This window comes from Schistocerca nitens, chromosome 1 (assembly GCF_023898315.1).
Source record: "Schistocerca nitens isolate TAMUIC-IGC-003100 chromosome 1, iqSchNite1.1, whole genome shotgun sequence".
In the NCBI taxonomy this organism is placed as follows: Eukaryota; Metazoa; Arthropoda; class Insecta; order Orthoptera; family Acrididae; genus Schistocerca; species Schistocerca nitens.
Window position 1 is genome coordinate 462476001 of NC_064614.1, and position 23408 is coordinate 462499408.

The window sequence follows — 23408 nt, forward strand, 5'->3', positions numbered from 1 at the left end:
TACTTGATAAGGATTCCAAACACAGAAACAAGTGGAACTGGTCACAGATGCATCGTATTTTCCCAGAACCATTCCAACAAATATAAGATTTCTATTTGCCTTCTTCACTACTGATTTTATGTGATCATACCTTTCATATTACTTTATATTATTACCCGTGAATACTTACAAGCTGTGATGTGCCCAAGATACTTGCCTGTAATATTGTAATCAGATACTATTGGGTTCTTTCACTTTGTTACCAGTATTATCTTAAATTAATCACATTTGAAGAGTGCTGTTATACATTACACCAGTGGAAATTTTGTTCAAGTCTTTCTGCAGTTCCTTACTGTTGTCCTATAGTGATACTTTCCTGTACACAATAGCACTGTCTGTAAACAATCTTAGACTGCTGCTCATTTATTTGATAAGTCATTTACATACTGTATATTGAGACTAACAGAGATCCTATCACACTTCCTTGGGGCAAACCTGATGTTACATTCATTCCTATGGAAATTCATCATACAGTATAATATGCTGGGTTCTGCTAGTCAAATATTCATTGAACCAATTATATATTTGTGAAGCTACTCCATATTATCATGTCTTGGTTAGTAGTCAACTTTGTAATGTGGTACCATGCTGAATGTCTTTTGAAAAACTAGGAATATGGTATCTACCTGATCGCTTGCATCTATTTTTTTGCAAAATGTTGTGTATGAATAAACCAAGCTGTGTTGTAGGTGAGTAGTTTTTCCTGAATCCATGCTGATTCTTTGAGATGTTTGTTTTCCACCAAGAACATCATAATGTTGGAGCTTAGAATATGAGGGGCCTTTGAAAAGTCTGTGCAAAAATAAAAACTACTTACGTGTTTAGGGTAAACCTTTTTTATTTTTGAACATAGTCTCATTTTAGACTTATACACTTTGTCCAATGCTGTTCTAATTTGTTGATAATAATAGGAACTGTCCAGTCTGCAAAATAGTTATTAGTTGCTGCAATCACCTCTTTGTTTGAATAAAATCTTTGTCCCGCCAGCCATTTCTTCAAATTGGGGAACAAATAGCAGTCTGAGGGAGCCAAGTACAGGAGAATAGGGGGGGGGATGTGAAACGAGTTGGAATCCTATTTCCATTAATGTTGTGATCACAACTGCTGAGGTGTGTGCTGGTGCAATGTCAAATGGAAAAAGACTTTTTTGCGTTCCAATCGCCAACGTTTTTCTTGCAGCTCGGTTTTCAAATGGTCCAATAATGATGAATAAAATGCGCCTGTAATAGTTTTACCCTTTTCCAGAGAGTGAATGAGGATTATCCCTTGCAAATCGCAAAAGACAGTCACCATAAACTTTCTGGACGAGGAAATGGTCTTCGCCTTTTTTGTTGCAGATCCTCCCTTGGTAACCCATTCTTTAGATTGTTGTTTGGTCTCAGGAGTATAGTAATGTATTCATGTTTCATCCACAGTGATGAAATGACACTTAAGGTCCTGCGGATTCTTCCTGAACAGCTGCAAACAATCCTTGCAACACTTCACACGATTCCATTTTTGGTCAAGCGTGAGTAATCGCGGAACCCATCTTGCAGATAGCTTTCTCATGTCCAAATGTTTATGCAAAATATTATGTACCCATTCATTCGAGGTGCCCACATCACTAGCAATCTCATGCACCTTAACTCTTCTGTCATCCATCACAATATCATGGATTTTATCAATGATTTCTGGAGTCGTAACCTCCACAGAGCGTCTAGAACGTTCAGCATCACTTGTGCCCATATGGCCACTCTGAAAATTTTGAAACTACTTATAAACTGTTCTAATCGAAGGTGCAGAGTCACCATAATGTTTATCAAGCTTCTCTTTAGTCTCCTGAGGCGTTTTGCCTTTCATAAAGTAATGTTTAATCACCACACGAAATTCTTTTTCATCCATCACTGGACTTCCTTGATTCACATGAATGCCAAACACGAAGAAATAGACCAATATGGCTGAAACTTGGCGTGCATTCTTCCCAAAGATGCTACTAACTAAACATGACCTTCCATTCTCATTTCCAGAGCATGGGGTCCCGGGTTCAATTCCCGGCTGGGGGCCTGCCTCGAGATGACTGGGTGTTTGTGTTGTCCTCATCATTTTCATCATCACTCATGCAAGTGGCAAGATTGGACTGAGAAAAGATTGGCAATTTGTACGGGCACTGATAACCACGCAGTTGAGTTCCCCACAATCCAAATGTCATCATCATCATCATCATCATTAAACATGACCTTGATATGCACCGGTGGTGTCATCTCTTGGACTTTGCATGGACTTTTCAAATGCCTCTCGTATGTTCTAGGCTCCTGTAACAGACAAACATCAGCAATATTGGTCTTTAATTCTGTTCAGGCAATATTTTACCATTTTGGTAAACAGGAGTGACCTAAAGTCTTTTGCAATCATTTGGGACTATTTGATGAGCAAGAGATTCTCAATAAATACAAGCTAGCAAAGGAACTAATTCTGTATTGTATTTTATGTAAAATATGAGGGTCATCCACAAAGTAAGTTCTGTTTCTATTTCTATCCATAGCAGCACTATGATTGCAGTTCTGAGCATGCGCAGCAGTTACTCTGACTTTGGAGAAGTACGCCATTTTCAGATTGCTGCTGCTGATGTGTGCTTTGTAATGCTTCTTTATAATGTCAGGTGTAATTGAACATGCCACCGCATGTGAAATCAGATCTGTGATTCGTTTTCTAAATGCAAAGAAAGTTAAGCCAAAGGAAATTCATCATCAAATCTGTGATGTTTAAGGACAAAATGCTATGAGTGATTCAATAGTTAAAAGATGGGTCAGACTGCTCAATGAAGGACGTGGTCAAGTGCACGATGAAGGACGAAGTGGATACCCGTCTGTCGTTACTGAAGAATTGGTTCACACAATTGGAGAGAAGATTAAGTGCAACCATAAGTTTACACTTAGTGTCCTTGCTATGGAAGTTCTGCAAATCTCACGATCGCTAATTCATGAAATTGTTATTGAAAAATTGAAATTTCAAAAACTTCGCTCATGTTGGGTACCCAGAATTCATACTGAACAACACAAAAAACAATGGATGGGCAGTGCACTTCAGTTTTTGACATGCTATAATGAAGAAGGCGATGGTTTTCTTTCTCCGACAGTCACAGGGGATGGAACTTGGGTATTGTATGACACCCCTGAAACAAAATGGTAATCAATGGAATGGAGGCACACTTCATCCCCAATGAAGGTTAAGCCTAAGCAAATCTTGACACCTCGAAAAGTCATGTGCACCGTTTTTTGAGACAGAAAAGGCATTTTGCTGATTGATTTCTTACCAAAAGGCCAAACAATCAATGCACATGGTTACTGTGAGACAATTAAGAAATTGCGATGAGCAATACAGAACAATCACCGAGGATTACTGTCAAAAGGTGTTTATTTCCACAATAATGCCCGACCTCACATGGCGCATGTGATCAAACAACTCTTACGGGAATTTCACCGTTTGATCATCCTCCGTACAGCCTGGACCTCGCTTCTAGTGACTTTCATCTCTTCTTACACCTAAAATCTGTCCTCGGTGGTCAACACTTCAACGAGGATGATGATGAACTGGAAGAATATTCTATGAAGAAGTCATAAAAAACTTGTGCCACACTATGACAAGTGCCTACAGAATTTCAGAAGCTATGTAGAAAAGTAGTTTAACAGTTGTAGATTATTGTACAACAAATATTTTTTCTGTATCTGTACATGTTTGTTTTATATAACCAAACAGAACTTACTTTGTGGATGACCCTCATATAACTGGAATTCCATCAGGGCCTGATGCCTTATTCCCTTTAAGTAATATTGGTATCCCTCATTTATTAGTTTTTGTGGCTGTCAAGCATTGATACTGTAGTAGCCTCATGCACAAATACATTTTAATGCAGAGTATTCCAATTTCTGTCTGCTGTCTTCAGTTTCTACACAAGATAGATCCACGAGAGATTAAATTGTTAGTTTGGATCTGTTCATTGACTTTACCTATGTCCAGACTTCCTTGAATTATTGATAAATCTTTCACCAGGATCTGCCTGTGAAAATTATTGTAGGCTTCACTCATGGCCCTCTCAGGGATGCATGAGTTACAATTAAATTTTCTCTACCATTTTTCCCAAAGTCCCATCTGTAGTGGGAATGTTGTAATCTCTGCTTCTGCAACATTTTCTAAGTGATACCATTAAGTGTGGATGATTCCTGGCTGCCTTTTATTACTTTACTTGGAACATACTTATGCAGACTGCAGTATATAATGTCTTTTAGTTTAAACCAACACTGTTCTGCATTTCACATATCTTAACTAAATGTTCTCATTTCATTCTTTAAATAAGTTGATAGTGATTATCAGTTTGAGCAAATACAAATATTCTCCAACTTCCTTGATGATGTTTTTGCCTTTTGTGACCATTGTTCCTATAACAGCATCATGGTCACTAATCCTTCTTCTGCTGGTGTCACTGTTGAAAAGATGTGGCTTGTTCCTAACTAGGAGGTCTAAAATGTATCTCTCTTGTGTGGATTGTCAGACTAGTTGTTTGAGACAGTTGTCCAACAATGTTCTCAGTATTATTTCATAAGGCTGTCCTTACTGCTGAAAACATATGCATAGTTTTCCCAATCAATATTGGATGGGTTAAAGTTATGACCTACTACTACCCCCCATGAACCATGGACCTTGCTGTTGGTGGGGAGGCTTGTGTGCCTCAACGATACAGATGGCCAACCACAATGGAGGGGTATCTGTTGAGAGGCCAGACAAATGTATACTTCCTGAAGAGGGGCAGCTGCCTTTTCAGTAGTTGCAGTGGCAACAGTTTGGACGATTGACTGATCTGGCCTTGTAACACTAACCAAAACGGCCTTGCTGTGCTGGTACTGCGAACAGCTGAAAGCAAGGGAAACTACAGCCGTAATTTTTCCCAAGGGCATGCAGCTTTACTGTATGGTTAAATGATGATGGCCTACTCTTGGGTAAAATATTCCGGAGGTAAAATAATCCCCCATTCAGATCTCTGGGCGGCGGCTACTCAAGAGGACGTCGTTATCAGGAGAAAGAAAACTGACCTTCTACAGATCGGAGTGTGGAATGTCAGATCACTTAATCGGGCAGGTAGGTTAGAAAATTTAAAAAGGGAAATGGATAGGTTAAAGTTAGATATGGTGGGAATTAGTGAAGTTTGGTGGCAGGAGGAACAAGACTTCTGGTCAGCTGACTACAGGGTTATAAACAAAAAATCAAATAGGGGTAATGCAGGAGTAGGTTTAATAACGAATAGGAAACTAGGAATGCGGGTAAGCTACTACAAACAGCATAGTGAACGCATTATTGTGGCCAAGATAGATACAAAGCCCACACCTACTACAGTAGTACAAGTTTATATGCCAACTAGCTCAGCAGATGCTGAAGAAATTGGTGAAATGTATGTTGAGATACAAGAAATTATTCAGGTAGTGAAGGGAGACGAAAATGTAATAGTCATGTGCGACTGGAAAAGGGAGAGAAGGAAACGTAGTAGGTGAATCTGGATTGGGGGTAAGAAATGAAAGAGGAAGCCATCTGGTAGAATTTTGCACAGAGCGTTCAAGAATCATAAAAGAAGTTTGTACACATGGAAGAATCCTGGAGATACTAGAAGGTATCAGATAGATTATATAATGCTAATACAGAGATTTAGGAACCAGGTATTAAATTGTAAGACATTTCCAGGGGCAGATGTGGTCTCTGATCACAATCTATTGGTTATGAACTGTAGATTAAAACTGAAGAAACTGCAAAAAGGTGGGAATTTAAGGAAATGGGACCTGAATAAACTGACTAAACCAGAGGTTGTACAGAGTTTCAGGGAGAGCATAAGGGAACAATTATCACGAATGGGGGAAAGAAATACAGTAGAAGAAGAATGGGTAGCTCTGAGGAATAAAGTAGTGAAGGCAGCAGAGGATCAAGTAGGTAAAAAGATGAGGGATAGTAGAAATCCTTGGGTAACAGAAGAAATATTGAATTTAATTGATGAAAGGAGAAAATACAAAAATGCAGTAAATGAAGCAGGCAAAAAGGAATACAAACGTCTCAAAAATGAGATCGACAGGAAGTGCAAAATGGCTAAGCAGGGATGGCTAGAGGACAAATGTAAGGCTGTAGAGGCTTATCTCACTAGTGGTAAGATAGATACTGCCTACAGGAAAATTAAAGAGACCTTTGGAGAAAAGAGAACCACTTGTATGAATATCAAGAGCTCAGATGGAAATCCAGTTCTAAGCAAGGAAGGGAAAGCGGAAAGATGGAAGGAGTATATAGAGGGTCTATACAAAGGCAATGTACTTGAAGACAATATTATGGAAATGGAAGAGGATGTAGATGAAGATGAAATGGGAGATACGATTCTGCGTGAAGAGTTTGACAGAGCACTGAAAGACCTGAGTCGAAACAAGGCCCTGGGAGTGGACAACATTCCATTAGACTTACTGACGGCCTTAGGAGAACCAGTCCTGACAAAATTCTACCATCTGGTGAACAAGATGTATGAGACAGGCGAAATACCCTCAGACTTCAAGAAGAATATAATTACAATCCCAAAGAAAGCAGGTGTTGACAGATGTGAAAATTACCCTACTATCAGTTTAATAAGTCACAGCTGTAAAATACTAACGTGAATTCTTTACAGACGAATGGAAAAACTGGTAGAAGCCAACCTTGGGGAGGATCAGTTTGGATTCCATAGAAATATTGGAACACATGAGGCAATACTGACTCTATGACTTATCTTAGAAGAAAGATTAAGGAAAGGCAAACCTACATTTCTAGCATTTGTAGACTTAGAGAAAGCTTTTGACAATGTCGACTGGAATACTCTCTTTCAAATTCTAAAGGTGGCAGGGGTAAAATACAGGGAGCAAAAGGCTATTTACAATTTGTACAGAAACCAGATGGCAGTTGTAAGAGTCATGGGGGATGAAAGGGAAGCAGAGGTTGGGAAGGGAGTGAGACAGGGTTGTAGCCTCTCCCCGATGTTATTCAATCAGTATATTGAGCAAGCAGTAAATGAAACAGAAGAAAAATTCGGATGAGGTATTAAAATCCACGGAGAAGAAATAAAAACTTTGAGGTTCGCTGATGACATTGTAATTCTGTCAGAGACAGCAAAGGACTTGGAAGAGCAGTTGAACAGAATGGACAGTGTCTTGAAAGGAGGGTATAAGATGAACATCAACAAAAGCAAAACGAGGATAATGGAATGTAGTAGAATTAAGTCGGGTGATGCTGAGGGAATTAAATTAGGAAATGAGACACTTAAAGTAGTAAAGGAGTTTTGCTATTTGGGGAGCAAAATAACTGATGATGGTCGAAGTAGAGAGGATATAAAATGTAGACTGGCAATGGCAAAGAAAGCGTTTCTGAAGAAGAAAAATTTGTTAATATAGTGTATAGATCTAAATGTAAGGAAGTCGCTTCTGAAAGTATTTGTATGGGGTGTAGCCATGTATGGAAGTGAAACATGGACGATAAATAGTTTGGACAAGAAGAGAATAGAAGCTTTCAAAATGTGGTGCTACAGATGAATGCTGAAGATTAGATGGGTAGATCATATAACTAATGAGGAGGTATTGAATGGAATTGGGGAGAAGAGGAGTTTGTGGCACAATTTGACAAGTAGGGACCAGTTGGTAGGACATGTTCTGAGGCATCAAGGGATCACAAATTTAGCATTGGAGGGCAGCGTGGAGGGTAAAAATCATAGAGGGAGACCAAGAGATGAATACAGTAAACAGATTCAGAAGGATGTAGGTTGCAGTAAGTACTGGGAGATGAAGAAGCTTGCACAGGGTAGAGTAGCATGGAGAGCTGCTTCAAGCCAGTCTCTGGACTGAAGACCACAACAACAACTACCATGGGCTTGGAGGATTTCCATGTTATTGAGTTCTAGCTTTCCTTGAAGACTGTACAACTGATCTCTTGGGGGGAATCTGGTCATTGATAGAAACATCTGACTATTAGTGTAAGACCTGTGACTGTGATTATTCTTATCAGTATTAGTTTGCAGTCAGGTTTATTTTGGACCTCACTAGAGCTAATACTACTGTTTCTCTTAGAGAGTCTAATCTATATTTTCGATCAAAGTTCCAGATGTTGTCAAAAATTTCTCTACTTTCTACTTCACATTTCAGCTGACTCTTAGTTCCTAGTATCAAGTTGGGCCAACTGCTTTCTGTGTGAGATGTGAGCTCTGGGACTTAACTGCAAATATTCCACCAGTATTTTGAGATTCTCGCTCTCTGGGGATGTTCTCTGGTCTGGTTTATCTAACTGATGTTGATTTTTCTATTTCGAATCTCAGAGTTTTGCCTAAACAGAAATAAAGAAAGAACCCTTGTGCATTCCACAAATACTTTGGCGAACAAGTGGCCATTCTGATATATAGTGCACACCTGATCTACGCAGGGTGACTTTAAAAGTTTCCACTGAGTAGTGTAGGTCAAGGAATCTACAGCCAAACATATCACAGAACCAGCAAAGGCTCTGGTTCACAGCCTTCACTCAGCTCCAGACCAGAGGATTCTGATCTATCCTTGGAATGATGCCGAAAATTGATAGTTGTGCAGAGACTTCATGAGTGAGGCCAGTGGTCTTCATCACTTTTCACAGTCTATGGGCAGAACTGGGAGTGGTCTCTGAACCTAGGCAACAGATGTATTTGGTGCCGATGTGAATGATGGTCTGCAACTGACTGCTGCTTGTGCTTTCAATTGCATCCAAGATGGCCTCTTCTAGTGTGTGGACAATTTCCCCTGTGATACACAGCATGTGCTTATTTGTTTTGTTTTTCTCCAGTGACGTTATTTTCCTAAGAGGGGCCATCATGTGTCTTCCTAACATTGGAACTGCCTACCACAAACAGTATCTTCTTTCAGCTCTGTGGGTGCCCTGACCACAATAGAGGAAACACTGATGCATGAGCAGAAGAGGCAAGGCTTACTGGATCTGTCTCACTGTCAGCAGGAGGCAATTTCTCAAACCTACTTATAAGAGCTGTTAGCCACAAACAACTTTCCTTGCAAAATAGCTCCAGATATGTCCTTCCAGCCATCAGGCTTCAAGGTGCCTTCACATTGGAATACCGTCCTCTCTCTCTATCACCAGTGCAATTTTCTGCAACCATATGAAACTAGTCAACAACAGTGAATAAAGCTTCTAGGTTTTCTCAAAAAGCAGCGAACTCCTTCTTTATGGTCTCACAATAGCCACAATCTCTAGCCATACCTACAAATGAATTTGTTTCTTTCAAGGACTAAAAGAAGTAAATGTATTATGAGCAAGACTAGATTGTACTTACATAAACACTAATCAAGGAACAATGCACAAATCTGAGCTGCTATTACTGTGAGAGTTGTGCTAATGCTGAAGTCTCAGGACCATAGCCACTACTCAAAACCTAGGGCCTAAGTAATATGACTCTCCCCCTCTCCTTTCCAACCTTCTGCTAACAATTCCTGTTTTGTCTCTGAAGAATGAAAACACAAGTTCAGACAGCTAGGATTAATGTTTTCTATTGCATGTGTTTCTATCAGCAGAACTAGGAATTTTGTTACCTGAAGATAAGTACCGGCCAGTCATCCGGTCTTCCTGCACATTTCATAGTTTTCACAACTACAATTTCCATTTAATAAAGTTACCAGTACTTAAATATAATGAAATAAAAAGACTCACACAAGATTAAAACAAATTGATAAACAGCACTTGAAAATGAAATAACAAGTAAATTTGGTCACAAGCAACTGCAAACTTAGCAGCAATATGTTACACATTTATACCTTTGACTTGGAATATACCACTTTTTACAGGATAGAAGAACTGTAATTCTGAAACTTCCTTGCCAACAACAATTATTTGCCAAACCTGAACTCAAACCCAAAGCCTTGTGTTTGACAGGCAATGCTCTTATATCCTGAATTATCTAGATGTCATAATCCACCGTCACAGCGTTACTTTTAACCACACCTTCCAAACCTCACAGAATTTCTCCTACATACCTTGTAACTCAAGCACTACTATGAGAAAGGATATTGTGAAGAAATGGGTTAGCTGCACCCAAAGGGGTGGTTTTCTGGTGTGGCACACAATTTTCATCTACCATGAAGTTTCAAAATAGTGCACAATCTGATGCTGAGTGAAAGACTCATTCCGAACTGTAATATTGTTGCAAGCCATAGTTTATAAGTCTAATACTAAAACAATTTTGAGGAAGTAAAACAGGAAATGTGTATAATCCAAACTGCAGATGAGAAACCACTTTTCAAACAAACTGGAAGAATAAACTGAATGTTGTATGAAGAGGAGAAACTGCTAAGTAGCATGTCAAAAGAAGTAAAAGAGATTAATGTGGGTGATTCAGGTGACTGATAAAATAGATGAAGGTATGAGATCAAATTAGGCAGTAGGATATGAAGCAATGCTTTTGGAATAGTTACCATAAGCATGTGATCTAGGAATTAAAATGTTATATAATCCTTACTTCCAAAGAAGACATGAAAGAATAAATCAGAAAAAAATACAAGGCTCATTATGAAAAACAAAAAAAAAAAAAAAAAAAAAAAATTATAGAGGCACTGAACAATTATTGGATCAGCTTAATAAAGAGTAAAGAAATCTGAGAAGCAACTTTGACTGTATGATTTACAGTGGTGGAAACAAGAAACTTCACCTTCATGGTTTTGGGGTACCCAGAGAAAAAATGCAATATGGAGTCAAATGCTTCACATTCTGAGGAGTTTGTCCATGATATTTGTTCACAAACTATTTTAAATGTCTACAAAAATATATAAAAGAACACCTAAAACAGACAATAAACATAGCATGCCTTGTTTCAGAGAAATAGGTAGTATTTCATGAGGGACAATAGAGGAATTGCATGGGGGAGGATAGAAAAGAGAGGTAAGTCTCAAATTGCCACCCCACCCCTATTCCCACATCCACTAGCAAAGCAGGACGCATCTGTTTATGATACAGTACATTTATAATATGTTAAAATGGACAGAATCTGAAGTAAAGATGAATTAGAAGAAACTGAAAAATGGAAAGAATAATGCAATTAAAGAATATAAAAAAATGGGGAGTGAGAAAGAGAGAGAGAGAGAGAGAAAGAGAGAAGCAAAGGGGAGGGTTGCTTGTATGGAGGGGAATACATAAGTAACTGACAAAATTCTAACAAACACTGTATGTACGAAAGTGGATGGGAGGGGGGGGGAGTTTAGGCTAATGGACATCATATCCAGGAGTGTGGCAAGAGGAAAGCATATGTTGGAAAGCAAGTTCCCATCTCTAAAGTTCAAGGAAACAAGTTATGGATCAGATGATCCAGATGGCCCACATGGTATAGCAGCACTCAGGTCTCTTACATCATACTGCCCAGCAACTGGGTTCCAGACAACTTCAAGTTGGATAGTTCTTTTTATCAATTTATACATTATGCTGATTTGGTGATGTATGAGGCGCCTTCAAAAAGCAAGTTACACTTTATTATGGCAGGCCAAGTAGTTTTTATTGAATGCTGCACTGCACTTGAAAGGGACACAAATCCATGACACGATTTTTCAACATAGTCACCAAGTCCCTGTAAACAACAGTTGGAATGTTCTACCAGTCATTCAATTCCTTGATGACAGAAGTTCACTCCTTGGTCATAGAGCCATTTGAGAACTGCTGTGTCAACATCTTCAGTGTTGGAAAATCTGCAACTGTCATTAATTAATTCCTCGACTGCCTGGACACCGTTGTCTATGGTCAGTGTTGATGGCCTTCCTTCCCCATCAGCATCACCCACATCTGTGCAGCTTCTCAGATTGTTGGCCCATTTCACTACCATTGGATATGTTATTGCATTTGGTCCATCAGAATTTCACAGTGATCTGTGTGCAATTTAGACATTTTGCTCACAATGATCGTACTGTCTCATGTACTTTAACATTGGAATATGTTTCCTGTTGTTGCACCATTTCACTTTTATACTGTGTTGCAGCTATTACCCATATTGCAGCAGAACTGTCTCTGCAGGAAACCCAGAACATGTACTCTCTTCTGACAATGTACCACTCTTGTTGTACTATGGTCTTAGCATTTGATGTCATGTGTGACATACTTTTAGGAGTCCCCTCATATAAAATTGTGCATGAACTTATGTCACCTGTTTAACAAAATAACATTTTTTTACGTGGTGCACTGCTGCTGGTGTAGAGTTTGCCTCTGGTGGAGCTGGAATAGATAGTGGTGGGTAAGTGTATGGGACCAGTTTTACATAAACAATCATTACAACAATAGGAACCTGTGAATCCCATATATTGTGATAAGGATATTGTGGAATTCATGAGAGCATTGGAAGGTCACTGTGGCTGGAGTGGAAAGGATATAAAGGAAAGATGACCTCATTTCATGGTTTAATCCGAACAAGTTTTAGCCTTGACACAGCAATCCACTGACACATGAAAAACTTAGGATCTGACAGGTAACAAGGGGATGCCTTTCTAAGTATTTTGGAAATAATAAATGTAGGTATTGAATGAGTAGAGGAGTGCAGTGTCCAGGAGCTTTGTATTTGTACAAGGTCAATGGGTTAGTTGTGGGAAAGAAACATCTGAGGAAGGTTATTTGGAAAGGTGATGAAGAGGTAGCTATGCACCACATGGTGACCATAAGGAAAACAAATAAGAAATTTTGAGAGGTAGTCAGAATTAAAAGTTTGGGTTGATACAATAACAGACAGAAAAGAATTGTGCTGAAATTTCCTGGCAGATTAAAACTGTGTACCATTCTGAAATCTGAACCCAGAATCTCAGCTTTCATGGGCAACATTGTTACCAAGTGAGCTATCCAGGCATGCCTCATGACCTATTCTCACAGCTTTGGTTCTGCCAGTACCTCTCTCCTATTTTCCAAACATCACGGAAGTTCTCCTGCATATTTTGCGGCATTAGGACTCCTGGAAGGAAGGATATTGCAGAGAAATGACTTAGCGATAGCCTAAGGGGTTGTTCCCAGAATGAATTTTTTACTCTGGTGGAGTTTACATTGATTTTGAAACCTCCTGCATAAAATGCACACAGTTTTAATCTACCAGGAAGTTTAAAAAAATTGTTATCTGTAAATCAAAAATAATGAAACAAGTGGTATAGTTGAGGAATTCTTTGTTTAATATAAGTCATCTTTTACTCTGAGAGAATGGACAAGTAGTGAGAGAGATTTTCACAAAACTGTATAATCAATAAATATTAAAGTTATCTGTCTCAACGAACATTGGCTTACATGTGGTAATATTAAAATTCTTAATAAACTCGAAAATTTCGAATTAGCTAACAGTTTTTGTAGATGAGAGAAATCACATGGAAATTCTTGCATACTTACTCATTCTGACATGAAATATGAAGTAAGGAACAATTTTAATCATTTGAATGAAGAATGTATATTTGAAAGCTGTTGTATCGAGTTAAGGGACCTAAATGTCTTAGTAGTTTCTATTTACAGAGTACCAGACAAAACTACAATTGAAGCTTTCCTGCTCAAATTTAAGTGCCTTCTTGAAAATCTTAATAAAGAAAAAAGGAAAAATATTATAATAGCTGCTGATTTCAATATTAATATCATAGCTGACAGCAATGATGTGTCCAAGTTCAATGACTTAATAAAAAACTTTGGCTTCAAAGCAAACTTCATGCAACCCACTAGAATAAATGCACAGTCAGCGACCTGTATTGATAATATTTTAACCAATTATGTGTTTGAAGATGTTAATAAATTTTGCTTAGATTTAGGAGTCTCTGACCACTTTGCATTATTCATTAAACTACCAAAACTCTATAAAGAAATTTCGTGTAACAAAAGCCACATGAAAAGGAACTTCAATGAAAAAAACCTAACTATATTTAGCAATAAGTTAAGAGAGGTTGAATGGCCTTATGACAGCTGTATCTCAAGTAGTACTAACTTTAACAAATTTCATGGTAGCTTTCTTGAAATATTTAATGAAACTTTTCCAATTAAAGCCAAATGTAACAAAACGACTAGGAAGATTAAATGGATAACTCAGGGTATAAAAATTTCTAGTGCCAGAAAGAGGCAACTACATAATGAACTGAAATATAACAAAAACAGACATTTTACTGTGTATGTGAAACATTATAATGCCATCTTCAAAAAAGTTGTAAAGGCAGCAAAACAAATGGCAAACAATAAGTTTATTTTACAACAAAGGCAGTGTGGTCTGTTGTCAAATCAGAGTTAGGTGTTAAAGTCAGTAGTAATGAAATAACTAAGATTAAAGTAGATGATAATGTTCTTGTAAACCCAGCTCAAATATCAGAGTGTTTAAATGAATTCTTCATAAATGTAGCAAAGTCAGAAGTTGATGTAGCAGAATATCAGAGTAAAGTAAATCCCTTTGGTCTCGACCAAGAAGCTGAGTATCTCACAGATTTTAAAAAAGTCACAATAAAGGATGTGAAAAATGTTATATTGTCATTAAAAAATAAAAATTCTGCTGGGTGGGATGGGACACCAAGTAAAGTGATTAAAGCAGTATATGGCATAATAGCACCCCCACTTGCTAAAATAATCAACCAATCTTTTGAACAGGGGTGCTTTGCTGATGTGTTAAAATACGGCGAAGTGAGACCTCTGTTCAAGAAAGGGTCGAGGGAAGATATGGGAGACTATTGCCCTATTTCTATTCTCCCAATCCTGTCAAAAGTGTTAGAGAAAGTAGCTGCAAATCAGATCAAAAATTTTATCGTAAAAAATGATATTATTGTAAGTAACCAATTTGGATTCCAACAAGGAAAAAACACACTGTATGCAGTAAATAACTTTATTGAGAAGATATGCAAATCATTGGATCAGAGGAGTAAAGTTGCAGGTATCTTCTGTGATCTTTCAAAAGCATTTGACTCGGTGAACCATGACTTCCTTATCTACAAATTAAACAAATATGGGATTAAGGACAAAGCTCTGAAATGGCTCACATCATACTTGCACAACAGAAAGCAAAGGGTAAGTGTCATATCAAATGCAGTGAATTATTATTCTAAATGGAGTACAGTATCACAAGGTGTGCCTCAAGGCTCCATTTTGGGGCCAATCCTGTTCCTATTCTATGTAAATGACTTGCCCATAAATATAAATTCCCCGTCAGCTCTGTTTGCGGATGACACTTCTGTTTTAATTGAAGATGATGCAGAAAAAATTCAGAGCTCCATTGTGAGCACAATGGGTACTCTAGAAAACTGGTTCCAGTTAAATGGCTTGAAACTGAACATTGCAAAAACCAATATGGTACATTTCAAAACCAAACATTTGAAATGTGTGGATCTTAAAATACATCATCACAATCATCCTATGGAAGAAGTTAACACAGTCAAATTCCTAGGACTAAATGTGGACAACAACTTAAACTGGAGTACATATATTGAGTTCCTATCAAACAAACTAAGCAGCTTTGCATTTGCAATGCAAATACTAGCAAACTCTACTGACATGAGTACACGAAAAATAGCATATCATAGTCTGTCATTAGGTATGGTATCATTTTTTGGGGAAATTCAAGTAGTGTATCTCGAATACTGAAACTGCAAAAGAAAATTATAAGATACATATGTAGTGCACAACAAACAGAATCTTGTTGCCCATTATTTCGGAACCTGCAAATCCTAACAGTGCCCTCCATATACATTTATGAAATTATAATCTTTGTACACAGCAGACAAAAATTATTTGAGGAAAATCATTTTAACCACATGTACAACACAAGAAATAAAAATAATTTTATGTTACCCACACACCATTTGAAATTATATGCACGAACTCCACAGTATATGGGGATGAAAATATATAACAAGCTAATGGGCAAAAATATATTTAATATGAAGCCAGAGTGTCTAAAAATAAGGCTACAGCAGATTCTGTGGGATAAATGCTACTATTCAGTAGAAGACTTCATAGAAGATGACATGATAATTTGAGCAAGGGGTAATTAATTGTTAGTCTTTTATTGTATGTGTAAAAAAATTATATTATTATTATGATACCATTTGTTAAAATCAGTTGTTGTAATTAATTTTTAGTTTTTTATTGTATGTGTATTTTTATATTGTATTATTGTTCTGGTACCATTTGTTAAAATCAGGTGTTGTATGTATATGGTAAAACTTTACCAAAATTTTGACGTGTCTCCTGTACCTAAATCAAATTATTTAGATTGTGTACATTGTGAGACTAATAAACCACAATTCACAATTCACAAAATAAATAAATAAACTTAACATTACAATAGATGAAGGAAAGCACTGGATCAAATAACAGTAACACAAAATTTCGAAGCTGATCTGATTTTGTTCTGCAGTATGCTGCTTCTTCAAAAAGGTCAAATAAGAAGTTTGAGTCTACTGGCTATTTATGTTAGTAGCACTCACATAATATGGATTGAGGAATGAAGGTACCCTAACTAGACAGTTGCACAAAAACCAGATAAAACATCTGAATTTCCAGAAATAGCATGTACTGTTGATGCAGTGAAAGAAGAGGGAAGACAGCAGGAATAAAATGTTGTCAAAGGACTGTAGTCACTCACATGCTCCAATAAAGATGGGAATGTCAATTACAAATACAAAATTTTTTGTTTCCTCTTAAAGGCCAGAAAATGAATCAACAGTTTCCCTTTGTTCACTTTGGCTCAGTGGTGATTTTTGTAGAAATTTTTCGTGTCTGTTATGTATTTGAAGCTTATACTTCTGACTTCCATATTTATGACATTCAGTTATTGATTAATTACAAATGTGATCAGTATATAACACTTGTATACTTACAAAAAGTTCAGGTGCTGAATTTCGAAGTTCTTCAAGCTCTTCCAAGGTGGATCCATAACATGCATTAATTCCAAGAAATTCAAGATGTGGTAAATAAGTCTTCAGGTTGCTAAATGGAAACCCTAATGTACAACAAGAATCAATCCGGAGTGTTCTTAGTTCACTGAGTTGCAAGATACCCATCAAGGCTGATGGCTGTAATCTCCAGCAGTCAGTTAAGAAAAGTGCATTTAACTTTGTGCACTGTTCTAAAGTACCCAATTCCTGGATACGCACACATCCAGATAGATCCAGTATTAACAAGTCTGTGCAATTTTCTATCAGTTCTAAGCCTCTAGCAGTAATATATCGTGAGTCTCTCAGCTTTATTTCCTGAAGCAAAGGACAACAGGTACACAATGCTAATAAGACATCATCTTGTATGTAAAATGCACATGTAATACTAAAGCTTCTCAGTTGTGTAAATGATGATGTCAGAAGAGCACATGTTATTTCTACTGCATCAATATTAGCAACTCCTTGAAAGTGGAGGTCTGTAAGAGCCGAAAGGTCCTTCAAGGTGCTAAGAATTGCAGCAGTTTCAAATGTCCCTTGTCCATTGACACATATTTCAAGTTTTCTTAAAGAATGTTGGCAGTTTTTTAGTAATGGTAATGCACTAATCTCATCATTTGTACACCAATTAATAGTAAGGCTGTGTAACTGTGGCCCCTTTTTGTCCATGAAGTATGTTATGTCCTTAATATCATAATATTGATTAGAGAAATCAACTTCTTCCAGCTGTGGTGCACCATCAGCAAGGGGCTTCAAAACAAGGGATGAATCAATGTAACCTATTGTGCTCTCTGGAAACAAGGACCTTAGGTTTTGCATGCTACCTACCATATCAGCAAAATCTTCTCTTTGTAACAAAAAGCTTGGGAGGTATAACTTAGTAATATTGAGGCACTTTGTAAGAAGACAGTTTATCGTTTCTTTCCTTGCAATTAAACTGCAAGATATATGTAATGTTTCATCACTATAAGTTGCCTCAAAACCATCAGATATGTCAGTAAACTGCAGAGTTGTTAACTGAGGTATTATCTGAGCCACTTCAACAATTTCTGCTTCTTTTGCTTCATCAGATACTTGGTACTTTCTATGAGACCACACTCTCTGACACTGTGCTGCTTGTTTCCATAATGGGTTAATATGCAAAACACATGTGATAAGGTCTGAATCTGGCAAGCACACAAGAATTTCTGTAATGACTTCCAAGGGAAGATCTTCCAAAGTTTTTCTGCAACTCATACTGCACAATGATCTGAAAACAACAGAAACATATTGTAAATAACAATAACAATTAATTCCTTGTTATATACAATTCTCAGAGGTTAATGAAGCAAATGAACATGAGTATTATTAAAATAATTCAAAGTCATTACAGAAATTTAAAATTAATTTTGACATTAAAACATTCATTGTATTTCCTGCATAAACCATAAATTAAGTTGTTTAACAAATTACGTGTAAGTGTTACAGACTTTTCAAGTGTATGTATGGAGCCAGTACACACTGCGTAAAACACTTTGTTGTTCGAGAATTCTACTGTCCTGGACAGCAGCATGAAACAATGAACAGTATGAAATAATGCTCTTCGCTTTCCTATCTCCATTCTGTTTCTTGCTTCCTTTTTAAAATCACTTTACCAATGAGACATTTACTGAATTTTTGGTCCTCAGTGTAAGAAAATGCCATTGGCAGTCATATTTTAATGAATTACAGAGGGTCTAGAAACATGTAGACACTGTTTCATAGTTAATAACTTTGAAACAAAATGACATATAATTGCAATTTTGTGCACCATAGTCCATTGTTTTCTCAACAGATCTTGGCATGTGTTTTCCAGCAGATTTTACCTACAACAAGATGGTGCTCCAGCACACTACCACAGAGATGTCAGAGCCTACTTTTGGATGAAAATCTATCTGGATGACGGATAGATTGAAGAGGAACTGTGGGGTACCCACCACAGTCTCTTGGCTTCTACATATGGCGGGACCGAGAAAAATGAAGGTTATCAACAGAAGCCAGCTACACCGAATGAGCTATGAGAAACCATTGAGGCATCCTGTGTGTTTATCACACTGGCAACACTAACAGCCATAGTTCAGTCAACAGTTCAGTGGCATTGACATTGTTTAGCTGCTAATGGGGGTCACATTGAACATATAAAATATCGTTCCTCCCATACAAGAATTATAACAGTATGTCATTTTGTTCCATTAATATTGACTATTAAAGAGTGCCTGTATTTATCTGGCCCCCTCTACATGGTCTTAGACAGATGTGTCATTTTTCCAGCACATAATCTGCGACTTAAATTGTGGTAGGAGGTAATCTTTGCTACACTGTGCGCTGGTTTGTGGAGTACTACACAAGTATATGTATGTACAGGGTATTTCATAATCAAATGCTAACCTATTAACAGATATCTTGAGACAAATGAATAGAGAAAAATGGATATAATGTATGGTCCATAGCGAATTTGGGGGGGGGGGGGGGGGGGGGCTGATAGGAATACAAAAGATGCTGAATTGAAATGTGTTGTTCAAGATAAGTGGAAACTTTTGGGACAAAGCAATAAGATTATAAACAGGTATTTACACTCTGAAAATGCTTAGAATGATAATGAATTAAAGATGGACCCACCGCATAGCAAGTACACAACTTATTGTTTTGTTTTACAACCCAAACATGTTTCACCACAGTTATGGTACCCTCAGTGGGTTTTTCTTCTATTTTCCTTTCATTTTACATTGTGTGTGTCCTATGGCTACCAATTAAAATGAGCCACAGGTCTAAATTTGTTTCATCATTGTAGTATCTGCCTAGTCCTGAGCTGTGATAAGTTTGTTATTATGTACCAGATGTGTTTTTGTGAAGTTGACCTGAAAGTTTTCTCCTGCTCATTGCATCTTGCTGTGTTGCTGTGGCTTGGACGTATGTTTCACTGGTTGGCAGTCACAACCCACACAGTGTAAAATAAATGGAAAATAAAAGAAAAAAAAAACTCACTGATGATGCCACAATTGTGGTGATACATGTTTGGGTGATAAAACAAAACAATAATTTATGTACTTGTAAAAAGGTGGGCCTCTCGTTAATTCATTATTATTTTTCTGTAAGCATGGGAACTGAGTGTGATGCTTAGAATGCTTTAACCCGGACTTTAAGCAAGTTTGAATGACGTGTTACCAAGCATTGCCAAAAAAGGAATGGAAAAGTTCACCTTGGTATTAGGTCTAAGAGGTGTTAATACAGAAACTACATTTTAAGGTGGAAAGTGAATAGATCATTGCCTCAGAGTCCACACAAACCTCAAGTGAACTGATAACATAGCTAACATCGCTATTGTAAAGCAACTGTCTTGGAAAACTGAGAAATGGCTACAGGACAACTTTCTCTTTACTGTATCAACAGGTGGTGGGAGCATATGTCTGCTGGCACTGCAGTAGTCTACACTCTGTGTATCATGGAGGAAAGCAAAGAGGAACTGACATATATGTAACTCAAATAAGTTAAGTTTCGTTGTTCACCTGTGTGCTGTGCACTTGAATTCAGAGAGCTAGCATTGATATAGCAATTAACACTTTTCATTTTGTGACATGGACTATTAGTTTCACCTTCAGCACCATCTAAAAGATACCAGAGCTAGTTTTTCTTTTCTTATTTATATTTTGTGTATATCATAGTTTTAATAATACAGATTTATATCATGTGCAGCACCACGGTTGGGTAGTTGGAATGCTGCAGAGCAGCCAGTTGGTAGACAACAGGGTTAATTTATATCTGTTTTGTTTATCTTCCGTTTTCATTCAAATTTTAATACTGTGATGGATAGGGAGTATGCTTGCTGTTTGCAGATGCAAGAGGAACTGAGTGCAGTTCACAAACAGATGAAGATGCTTTTGGTTGTGGTCAGTCATCTGCAGGCTGCTGCCTTGACTTGTAAAGGCAGTGAAAAAACTGGTGCATCACTTGGGACACCTCAGGCATTGCTTGTTTTGCCCACAGGCTCTGCTGTTGGGACAACTTTCAGTGGAAATGATGTGGACGAACCGCATTCATGACAGAGCAAGTAGTGAGCTGTAACATGATTGTATTGCTCGAAGCAGAGAGTCAATGTGGGGCCTGACTGTGTGGCCTTGCCCATTCACCATCCAAGTGGACAAGTGGCTGCTCTTCCAGCAGGGTCAGAGTAGGTACACAGAGGGGGGCCAGGGGAGGAGGGACTTGGGGGGGGGGGGGGGGAAGGTCTGCTGGTTATTGGTGAGCTCCAATGTTCAACACATAACAGAGCCCCTTAGGAATATAGTGTCCAGAGCTGGGAAGAAGTCCTATTTACATTGGTATATCTACTGAAGATGCCTCCTACAAGTTGTGGAGGAGGCTCTGAATGTGGCTACCAAAGGTGTGGGGTACTGTTGACTTAAAGTTATGGTTCATTTCGGTACCAGTTATGTCTACCACTTGAGTTCTGAGGCCATCTTCAGTTCGTATGTGTGGCTGGTGGAAGTGGTGAAGACTGCTGGCCTCCCTTGTGGTGTGTGAGCAGAGCTTACATAACCAGAATTGATTGGGGTCCTTTGATTTGTAGCCAATTGGATGATCTCAACAACAGGTACTAATAGGTACTAACAGGTAATAACAGGTAACAACAGGTAACAACAGGTACTAATAGGTACTAATAGGTAACAGATAGATTATATAATGGTAAGACAGAGATTTAGGAACCAGGTTTTAAATTGTAAGACATTTCCAGGGGCAGATGTGGATTCTGACCACAATCTGTTGGTTATGAACTGCAGATTGAAACTGAAGAAACTGCAAAAAGGTGGGAATTTAAGGAGATGGGACCTGGATAAACTGAAAGAACCAGAGGTTGTAGAGAGTTTCAGGGAGAGCATAAGGGAACAATTGACAGGAATGGGGGAAAGAAATACAGTAGAAGAAGAATGGGTAGCTCTGAGGGATGAAGTAGTGAAGGCAGCAGAGGATCAAGTAGGTAAAAAGACGAGGGCTAATAGAAATCCTTGGGTAACAGAAGAAATATTGAATTTAATTGATGAAAGGAGAAAATATAAAAATGCAGTAAATGAAGCAGGCAAAAGGGAATACAAACGTCTCAAAAATGAGATCGACAGAAAGTGCAAAATGGCTAAGCAGCGATGGCTAGAGGACAAATGTAAGGATGTAGAGGCTTGTCTCACTAGGGGTAAGATAGATACTGCCTACAGGAAAATTAAAGAGACCTTTGGAGAGAAGAGAACCACTTGTATGAATATCAAGAGCTCAGATGGCAACCCAGTTCTAAGCAAAGAAGGGAAGGCAGAAAGGTGGAAGGAGTATATAGAGGGTTTATACAAGGACGATGTACTTGAGGACAGTATTATGGAAATGGAAGAGGATGTAGATGAAGATGAAATGGGAGATAAGATACTGCGTGAAGAGTTTGACAGAGCACTTAAAGACCTGAGTCGAAACAAGGTCCCGGGAGTAGACAACATTCCATTAGAACTACTGATGGCCTTGGGAGAGCCAGTCATGACAAAACTCTACCATCTGGTGAGCAAGATGTATGAGACAGGCGAAATACCCACAGACTTCAAGAAGAATATAATAATTCCAATACCAAAGAAAGCAGGTGTTGACAGATGTGAAAATTACCGAACTATCAGTTTAATAAGCCACAGCTGCAAAATACTAACACGAATTCTTTACAGACGAATGGAAAAACTGGTAGAAGCGGACCTCGGGGAAGATCAGTTTGGATTCCGTAGAAATGTTGGAACACGTGAGGCAATACTAACCTTACGACTTATCTTAGAAGAAAGATTAAGAAAAGGCAAACCTACGTTTCTAGCATTTGTAGACTTAGAGAAAGCTTTTGACAACGTTAACTGGAATACTCTCTTTCAAATTCTGAAGGTGGCAGGGGTAAAATACAGGGAGCGAAAGGCTATTTACAATTTGTACAGAAACCAGATGGCAGTTATAAGAGTCGAGGGGCATGAAAGGGAAGCAGTGGTTGGGAAAGGAGTGAGACAGGGTTGTAGCCTCTCCCCGATGTTATTCAATCTGTATATTGAGCAAGCAGTAAAGGAAACAAAAGAAAAATTCGGAGTAGGTATTAAAATTCATGGAGAAGAATTAAAAACTTTGAGGTTCGCCGATGACATTGTAATTCTGTCAGAGACAGCAAAGGACTTGGAACAGCAGTTGAACGGAATGGACAGTGTCTTGAAAGGAGGGTATAAGATGAACATCAACAAAAGCAAAACGAGGATAATGGAATGTAGTCAAATTAAATCGGGTGATGCTGAAGGGATTAGATTAGGAAATGAGACACTTAAAGTAGTAAAGGAGTTTTGCTATTTAGGGAGTAAAATAACTGATGATGGTCGAAGTAGAGAGGATATAAAATGTAGACTGGCAATGGCAAGGAAATCGTTTCTGAAGAAGAGAAATTTGTTAACATCA

General features: G+C 38.0%; 1 protein-coding gene across 4 annotated transcripts in view; it reads right to left on the minus strand.

Annotated features, from left to right (window-relative positions):
* Window positions 1-23408, minus strand: part of LOC126251831 (F-box/LRR-repeat protein 2-like) — a 68229-nt gene that overhangs the window by 3065 nt on the left and 41756 nt on the right. For all 4 annotated transcript variants that reach the window (XR_007545794.1, XM_049952496.1, XM_049952502.1 and 1 more), the window contains one exon: window positions 16887-18189. Coding sequence is in view for 3 of the 4 variants with exons in the window: in XM_049952496.1 (XP_049808453.1) it covers window positions 16887-18176 (1290 nt within the window). In the remaining variant the exon portion in view is untranslated. The remainder of the gene's footprint in view (window positions 1-16886; window positions 18190-23408) is intronic.